At 36.6% G+C, this 9785-nt stretch overlaps 1 protein-coding gene across 1 annotated transcript; it reads left to right on the forward strand.

The window, feature by feature from the left end:
- LOC115992557 lies at positions 1-3204 on the forward strand. Its single transcript, XM_031116767.1, has 3 exons — positions 1-940; positions 2189-2374; positions 2598-3204. The coding sequence occupies exons 1-3, from the start codon at positions 476-478 to the stop codon at positions 2874-2876; spliced, it is 930 nt and encodes a 309-aa protein (XP_030972627.1). The 5' UTR covers positions 1-475; the 3' UTR covers positions 2877-3204.
- The last annotated feature ends 6581 nt before the right edge of the window (positions 3205-9785 follow it).

Here is a 9785-nt window from a genome sequence, read left to right on the forward strand (position 1 = left end):
CCTCTTCCTCCGAGCCAACTATATTACCCTTTTGCTCAACAAAGCGTCATAACGTTTGTCCTCGTTGTTTGTTGAGGAAAAAGAAATACCTCTCTTGCTCTCACTTCTCACTCTGCTTTCACGCTCACAGAGAGGGACAAACAGTAGAGTCTGAGAGTGAGAGAGAGAGTGAACAATCTTTATTGTGGCTTTCTCTTTTTTTAAAAAAAATAAATCTTTGTTACCATTTGCTATAACAGTTCAAAATCTTTAGGCTTTAGCTCAATCTTTTGCTACTGAATTCTCTGTTTACTGCTATTTTCTTGATTACCCATTTGGAATTTCTCTCAGAAAAATTCTGGGTGTCAAATAATTCTTTCTAATTTTGTGAATTTTGTTATATACTTCGTTTTTTTTTTTTTTTTTCAAGAGTCTGTGCAAGCACATGAACTAAAAGCTTTCAAATTCAATTGCTTTGTAACTCGTTTAAGCAATCATGCTTTCGGCAAAATCTGAGTCTGATATCACTAGCTTAGCTCCATCATCACCTTCAAGGTCTCCCAAGCGCCCTGTATACTATGTACAGAGCCCTTCAAGGGACTCCCACGATGGAGACAAGTCGTCTTCAATGCAGGCCACTCCAATCTACAACAACAGCCCAATGGAGTCTCCTTCACACCCGTCTTTCGGGCGCCACTCGAGGAACTCCTCTGCCAGCCGTTTCTCGGGGATTTTCCGGTCATCTTCGGGGAGGAAAGGAAGTAGGAAAAGGAATGACAAGGGTTGGCCTGAGTGTAATGTGATTATGGAGGAAGGTGCTTATGACGATCTACAGGATAAGGCGTTTACAAGGCGGTGCCAGGCTATGATTGCTCTGTTTAGCTTTGTGCTATTGTTCACCACGTTTTGCTTGATTATATGGGGAGCTAGCCGGCCTTTCAAAGCAGAGATTACAATGAAGGTATGCTAGTGAGTTTTAGTTCTGGTAAAGAAAATTTGAAGCATGAAAATGGTGGAGATCAACTTTCTTCTAGTAACTATAACTATATTATAATGATGTTGAATATGTCTTTAGAGTGTTGAAACCATTTTAAATTTGCAAGAATTTGATGTTGATTGCTTTATTCCTTCTCATTTTAAGTGTCACTGACTTGTGAGGCTAATATGGGAAAATGGCCATAGTTTCAGAATCTTCAATTATTTGGGTTAGACTTCAAAGAAGTAGCATATAGAGTAGATTTGTTTCAATTGCTAGATTCAGAGAAACCCTAAGTGCACACAATAATGTAGAAATGGAAGATAATATAAAATAAGGCTATGGGAAAAGTTTGATTACTTGGTTAGGTACATATTAAGGGAATAAAATAATAGAATAATCTAATTAGGCAATTATTGTAGGGACCCTTGTGAATGAACTGATGGATGACAGGTATTACTGCTATATGTATAGCTTATATATCTATTACGCAATGGTTGTGTTCCTTAGATTTCCGTACTTTACTTCCTACAAATTCTATTGGCACGCTCAAATCAATTATCAGTTCAAGTGCAAGGCCAATCTCCAGATACAAGGGAATTAATACTTGGTTCATACATGCCTTCAAAATTGAGTAAATTGGATGTATTTTTTTAATAGAAGGAAAAAAAATTCAAGAATCGGTTCTGATCTTTTTAAGCAATTAGCATAATTTCATGTAGATGGAGCAGGCTTTACAAAAGGACCTATGACCCCCAGTCAATGGTATCAACCTTCGTATGAAATGCAAAGCACTGATTAGCTTTGATTTGATATTTACCATTGAGCTATCTGATATCATTCAATACCTCATGCCCTTGAAAACCTTTTTGGTAAAAAGCAGAAAGCATACACTTCATAAGTTCATATGGTCTTAATTCTTTGGAAAGCTATTTGTGTGTCTGAGAAATAAGCTTCTCATGGACCTTTTAATCATTTTTCATAATTGGACATTCACAATTACACTTTCTTTCCCATAATGGTGTTTTATAGTTTGACTTAATATACATACACAGTTGAATCTCACATCATTGCATCTTAATCTCCATGGGAGCAAGATAATTAAGCTCTCAAGTGGCTTTATCTCTCTCTCTCTCTCACTCACACACACCCTTGAATTAGTTCTCTCTTCTGAGAAATTACTTATTTTCTATGTTAATTGCATATATCCTAATTGAAAATATGATCTTGCAGAGCTTGGCAGTAAATAACTTGTATATTGGAGAGGGTTCAGACTCCACTGGGGTAGTAACAAAGATGCTGACAGTGAATGGCTCATTGAGGATGAATATATACAATCCTGCCACATTGTTTGGCATTCATGTTAGCTCTAACCCTGTCAGTCTCATATATTCAGAGATTACTGTTGCAAGTGGTCAGGTGAGAATTAAGTCAACAACCACCTCCACCTTTTTTGCCCCCTATAAAGTAAATCGGAAGTACTAAATGATGAAAGACTATTCAAATTACACTATTGAAACTTTTGAAGCAAAGAGGACGTGGCATAAATTTCTTGAACCAAAAAGTAAATCATAATTAAACCATAATAATTGTTTGGGAGCTTGAGTATAACATATCTCATATCTGCCACTATTATTTGCAGTTGAAGAAATATTATCAGCCAAGAAAAAGTCGTCGTACTGTATCAGTGAACTTGGAAGGAACTAAGGTTCCCCTGTATGGGGCAGGATCAAGTTTGTCAGTTTCTTCAAATGATCGTGTAGTTCCATTGACATTGAAATTTCAAATCCGGACTCGAGGAGATGTGGTGGGGAAGCTGGTGAGAGTAAAGCACCAAAAGCAAATATCTTGCCCTTTGGTCATCGACCCCAGTAGCACCAAACCAATCAAGTTCAAAAAGAATTCATGCACATTTGAGTAGTTGCCTATCCATTTGTTGCATCTAATACTAAAAGCTAGCAGTGTTGCTGAGCCTGAACTATCTGCAGGCAAATGTTGTCCAATCACATGAACTGCTGTTTGTGTTGCTGAGTCTGTGTGGTTTGTATTTGTGGGGAAGAAAAAGTCTGCATCATGAGAAATCTGTTCACACATTTATATGTGGTTTACCCTTGTGAGGATTGTGCAAATAAATGTGTGTGTTTAGATATGGATGGTTCCGTATGAGGTGTAATGTTTGTGGGATGTATATTAGTTTCTAAGGACAAATAAGATTGTTGCAAGAATACTACACATTACACTTCCGTTGACCTTGTGTGAAATCTAGGGGGATAACTAAGGGGTATTTGTTCATGTCTGACACTGTTACTTATGAAATCCATCAAATTTAGTAAACACAATAATTAGTTCTATTACCTAGTAATTAAGATGGCATTCATAGCACGAGGTTGTATGGACAAGAAGAACTATGCAAGTTTACGAAAATAGCAATTCTAGTCAAATGAATGCCTTTTTAGAGCATCCACATCCGGATCTCATATCTCATCTTATTTTACCATCCCAAAAAGCTACTTTATCACTTATACCATACCATTTTTCAATACACCCAACATTCCAATTTTTATTTTCCTATTCTACTCATTAAAATAATATTTTTACATAATAAAATAATATATCCTAGAACCCAAATAAAAACAAAAACCCAATCCCCAAATAACCTCTGCAACCACCACCACGAAGAACATACCAAACTGTTGTTTTCTTGAAACCCCAGAAACACCAGCCACAAACTCATGGCCATCGAAACCCAGAAACCCATAGATTAACAAAATTAAAATCAAAATCAAACCCATAGATTAACCCAGAACTCCAAATCGGCCGATCCACCATGATCCTCAGCCCTAAAGCCACCACGACCCGCCACGATCCACACTGATTCAAAAAAATCGGACTCCATTTCCAAATCAATCGAGCCAACACACACACACACAAACGATTCACAAAAATTGGGTTCATTCCCTCAAATCTAAATCAATCAACTTTCACATTAATTCACACAAATTTTCGTTTATATCAAGAATTTCCCCCAACATCCAAACCAAAATAGAAACAAAAAAACCCATAATATTTTTGTCTCACACACCAAACAGTCAAAAGCAAACCTTGCAACCCACAGTCAAAAAACAGTCAACACCACCACCACCACCCTCTCCGCCCATCAACACCACAAAAAAAAAAAAAAAAAAAAAAAAAAAGCAACCTACTGTCAAAAACCAGACCCACCACCACCGAAGCTCGAAGGAAGCGGATTCGCCGCTGGGAAGCTTGAAGGAAGTTGATTTTGTTGACCCACGTGGAGAAGGAAAAATGAAAGAGAGAGAGAGTTGTCGGAGAAGGAAAATAGCAGAAACCCACCCACCACCGATCTAGAAACCCAACGCCGATCTAGAGAGTTGCTAGAGAGAGTGAAGATATTGAGAAGAATCAGAGAGCAAGAAGAAGAGAGAGCAAAAAGAAAGAGAGAGAAGGCAGAGAGAGAAAAGAAAGAGAAAAAAATGAGGGAGGAGAGAGAAATGAGAGGATTAAAAAAATATTTTTTTTATGCAATTCAGCTACAGTACCATCTTACATTTGAGATAGTACTGTAGCTATATCTCAAAATAAATTTGACCTTTTAGCATTTGGCATTCCCATTGTTGAGCAGTTTTGGGGCTTAAATGCCAAATGTTACTAATAATTGGCATATACATGCCCCACTGCTGATGCTCTTACTAATTTTGATTTTGGTGCCAAAAATGATCTCAGTGTGATGATTTCATGGGTGAAGTTTTGGGGCTGTGGCACTTGATAGGAGGGGTTGCATATATTGTTTGCCTTGGTTTCCTCAAGGTTGCCCAAAGACATTGAAAACTTTGAGTTCATATATTATAGGGCATGTTGGGTTACTCTCATCAGACAAACCATAAATATTTGGTTGAAGTTCAATTGAAATAAATTATGGTTCCTCTCAAGTATTTTGATGATATTAACTTTTGGAAATGCCAATTTGTCATATCTCAGCGAGGCATTGGAGGTTTATAGTTAAATAATTACTCCCAAATTCATGTCTCTTAGTTAAACTTTTTATGTTAAGAGTTAGTTAGGGCATTCAATCAAAGGTATGGTATCACTTTTTGAGTATAAGCTATAATTCTCACTTCTTATGAATGGATATCCTAAAAACTTAAAGCTGAAAGAAAGGGCAGAAATAAGGAAATTTATAAAAATAAAAAATAAAAAAAGAGGAAAGGAAAATAGGGAAAAAAGAAATCCCACAACAAAGAAGAGCCTTTGGTGCTTCCCTTGGCCAATTTTTATGTCAGCACAGCAACTGAAAAGATTGGTCATTAGGTAGGTCGGAGGGTCAAACTTCAACTCGTTTTTGGTTTGATCTCTTCTTGATCCAATTAAAATTTTAAATTGACAAATCTTGAACTCAAACTTAAAGAATAATCACTTAATTAGTTCTATCTATCAGTGGTATTGAAATGAACATTTTGAGGCAGAGTACATTCTTACTATGTAACAAGCAGCTCAACCTTAGTTCCAAGAATATTTGCAAATGCAATATTAGGGTTTTTTTTTTTTTTGTTTGATTTTTTTTTCTTTTTTTTTTTTTATGGCTATTTGTTAGTGGCTATTTGCACACAACCTACACACAAGCCTTTTTTTTTTTTTACCTGTACAACTGCACATGTAATTCTTAAATATAAATATCTTTGTTGATGCCCAATTTTGCAAATCCATATCCAAAAGCCCATGAGGAAGAAAACCCAATGAAAAGTAAGGCCCAAAGACCCACCAAGAAGACCGAAGAGCAAGAAAGGTCCAAAGAAAGAAGTGCAAGGGAAATGGATCTGCAACAAAATACAAATCTGCCACAGAATACAGTTCTTTGGCAAAATGGCTTCGGCAGACAAAGACAAATTGGGCCTAAGACCCTTTTGATCCAGTCAACATTATTTGGCCCATAAAGATCCAAATCCTTTTGTATAAAAATGATAAGCGTGAAAACTGATATGAAGAAGCACGATGAAAAGAAACAAGGAACGGCAGGAAGTGTCAGCAGCAGGAATCACGTGAAGGAAAGAAAAGCCAAACCAAAGGAAAATGACAAACGTAACAGGAAATGCGTCAAGAAATAAGACAAAACATGCAGCAGACCAAAACAAAACTAATCTGCTACGGCAGAAACGGCGTGGGAGGCAAACACAGAAGATAGCAGAGCAAGCATAAAAGGACCAGGGCACCACCAACCTGTACCCAGCCAATACAAGGGAGGTGGGCCCACGGTCAAGGGGATTCAGAGGGCGTGGTTTGGTGGTGGGGGGGAAAGGGGGTCTATATTTGGTTTCCTGTCGTAACTTCTTTTGGGAATATGCCTTGTTGGGATGGTATCTTACTCAAAAGAAGTAATAAATGGTTGAGACCATCTGATGCATGTCATAGAGCTAGGTAGTAAGGTAGAGGTATACAGCAGGAACAAACAAAAAAGAATTTTGTCGTGAAATGAGTAATGGTGCAGCAGACATGTACTGTACTGAGTAATGGCAAGGGCAACCAATGGATGAGTGGGTAATCTTGAAAGGATGCCCACAACAAACCAAAAACAATTAGTGAAGCCCTAAGGGTAAGAGGGAGAAATCCCATTGAATTAGTTGGCTATAAAAGGAAGGTAACCACGACAGATTAAAGGGACTGAATTTAAGAGGAAAAAACAGGGGAAAAGAAAAAAAACAAAGGAAGAGAGAAAAACACTAAAAAAGGGAGACCGAATGGAGGGAAGCACTTAAGGGGGAAAACCTATGGTAAGAGAATAGTAAGCACCCAGAGAGAGGTACCTACAAAAAGGAAAGACCAAAATGGGGAACAACCCACAGCAAGATAGTAGTTAGAAATTAAGAGTAAAAATAGAACGGAGTGAAAGAAAGAAAGTGGTAAAACAAAGAGAGAAAATACGGCAGGAATAGGGGTGTGCATCAATAGACCATCTTTTCCCTCCCTCTTAGCAAACCCACTCTTTGATGTCCCCAAAAATAATAACTAGTATCCATTTAGGCCTATTCTCCAAAATGCACAACTTTGATGACAAAAGCTTATGACAAGGTTGTTCAAGTTGGGGTTTGGGTTCTTTCTTGGTTTACTTATCCTATGGGAAGATTCAATACTTGATTTTGATTGTAAATATATTTGATTTATTTCATTATAACTTATATCTGCTGTATTTAGTCATCCTGCCGTAACACGTTTTTTATCACTTCTGCTGCATTAGTTGTCCTGTTGTGGTATCTTTACTTTTTGTACTAGTTATTCTGTTGTAGCACCTTTTCATTATATATACCGTGTTAGCTATTATACTGCTAAACCTGTCCTACGGAAGCTTTCTTCTTTATTTGTTATTATGTGTTTCATTGTTGACACAAACTAATCATTATCCTGCCATAAGTATATATATATATATATATATATATATACATATATCTTGTTTCTCATGTTCTGCAAAAATATATTTTTATATATGTATATGTGAATACGTATAAGTATATACACTCATATATGTATGTATATATTTGAGAATATGCTAACCCATTTAAACTAACATTTGTTTGATGGGTATTTTCTTTGGGTTTTAGATTTGTTTATGTGCAGGAAGTAGAAAAATATTTCTGCAGTAAAAACGAAGAGTAGTCATTCACATTGCAAAAGGTTTTACTGCACGGCAGAAGGCTTTAAAGTACAGCAGACAGCTTTAATGCACAGCAGACAGCTTTATTGCACAGCAGAAGGCTTTACGGCAGAAAACTTTACTGCAGAACAGACAGTTTTATTACACAACAGAAAGTTTTGTTACATAGCAAAAAAGTCAGTCCTACGGTAGAAACTGGAGAAAAGTTCCTTTTGCGGCAAAAACTGGATAAAAGTTCCTTCTACGGTAGAAATTGGAGAAAAGTTCCTACTGCGGCAGAAATAGAGGATAACACCACGTTCTGCCCGCCGTAAGCGTGCTCTTGGCAGACGAGACATAGTTTGCGCACAAGCCAGACCAAATTGAGTTGCAGTTGGACCGGTCTCAACTCCCTTACTTAGAATACTCGGGCACAATACCGTAGGAGGCAATCCAGCCCACTTTAACCACAAAAAGGCCCACCACAATCTTTAGTTTTTTTATTTTTTTTATTTTTTTTATTTTTTTAGAGTTCTGTGCGCGCCAAAGATGAGGTTATTAGGCTGAACCTCAATTAGGCTCACAACTTACTTGTATAGTGGGTTTGGATATTCTACTTTGGGTCGTTCTAGACTTTGAGACTTAATGAGATCACTCTTCTCTCTCTCTCTCTCTCTATTGCTTTCCTTTTCTATACTCTCTTTCTCTCTCTATCTCTCTTCCCAAAATTCCATCCCCCTCCCCTTCTTTAGCTTCTCCTATTTATAGCCAATTATTAGTGGGAGGATTACCATTACCTTTAAAACTAGTGCAATGAGAGGTCCAATGTCGTTAATTGTAAGTGGGTGTTTAGGTGAGAGTGGCTTTGGAAATAGTTCCCACTGCAGCAAATGTGCTCGGCGGTGAAGTTCCCTAAGGCATTATTGGGCACACAAAGGGCGATGTGACCGAACATCCGCAACCTTGCTCGGGGACGATTTGCCGAGCAATATGCGAGTTGGAATCGGCTGCCTACTTCTCAGGTATTTGAACAACACCCAACTTGGGCTTGTAGCTTTTGTGGGCTCAGGCCGAGATCCTGAGCAGAGTAGAAGTTGGGCCCCTGGGTCATACTATTGATCCATGGTCCAAGGCCCAAATGGACTTGGATATACGGGGCCGTACAAGTTCATTATAGATTTTTTTCCTAATTAAGTATCCGTTTGGATATGGATGAAAGGCCCGTGTCTATGTGTCTGCGTTTTTTTTTTATTATTTTTTTTTAGAAGCGTGTATCTTTGGCTTTATGTCACACCAGTGGGTCCCATGCACTGTTTATGGGACCCACAAACCCTTTTTTTAGCAACTTTTTCATTAAAAATGAGTCTCACGGCATTATTCACACATTTAAAAAATTATTTTGCTATAGTGTTTTCAGTTTTCAGTTTTCAATTTTCAGCGGTATACAAACGAACACTTAGTACTTTTTATTTTTTATTTTTTATCTAGCATGTTATATTTATTCTTTATAGGTAATAGTTATTTCAAGTTTTATGCATAACATTTCCTCAAAAAAGAAAAAAGAAAAAAGTTTTATGTATAACAGGGGTATGCGTTTTCATTGCCTCATTAATAACTATTATAGTTATCAAATTTAATAGTTTTACAATAAAATTAATTGATAAAAAATTTATATTATATTGTGTTATAATCTTGGTAAATCATATTTTCTTTAAATGCTAAAATATATAATTCCATATAAAAAAAAATCATAATAACTTTTAAGGGTAGGTAAGACAAGTTATATTTATACTTCTCAACACATTCTCTTAAACAATTTGGGACAATTATTCATTCTTTTTTTTAGAAACAAACACACGCAAATAAGGGAGAGGGAAATGAGGTTCTGGGTTCTAAAACAAAGACACAATACAAACTCCACTCAAAAACTATGATAATAGTTTTTATTATTATGAACATGAGGCAAATTTTTATTAGTAGAGTATAAGATGGTGCAGGAAAAATGGGACAGAAAATTTGATCATATTAGCTATGGGTGTCAAATAAAAAGTTAAGAACTAGCGAAAGCTTGCAAATAAAATTATTGTGAAAAATGTAATAAAATTCGTTGTGTACGAGTGGGGTAGCATTGCTAGAACCTAGAAGGGAAAAAATAATAATAAAAAAAAAAAAAAAAGAAAAGAAAAA

This window comes from Quercus lobata, chromosome 5, assembly GCF_001633185.2.
Source record: "Quercus lobata isolate SW786 chromosome 5, ValleyOak3.0 Primary Assembly, whole genome shotgun sequence".
Classification (NCBI taxonomy): domain Eukaryota; kingdom Viridiplantae; phylum Streptophyta; class Magnoliopsida; order Fagales; family Fagaceae; genus Quercus; species Quercus lobata.

Excerpts from the sequence above, each read along its gene's own strand:
- LOC115992557 (XM_031116767.1), top strand. The coding sequence starts at position 476 with ATGCTTTCGGCAAAATCTGAGTCTGATATCACTAGCTTAGCTCCATCA. Across the intron at positions 941-2,188 it reads AAGCAGAGATTACAATGAAG|AGCTTGGCAGTAAATAACTT; the intron begins GTATGCTAGTGA and ends ATGATCTTGCAG. Across the intron at positions 2,375-2,597 it reads TTACTGTTGCAAGTGGTCAG|TTGAAGAAATATTATCAGCC; the intron begins GTGAGAATTAAG and ends TATTATTTGCAG.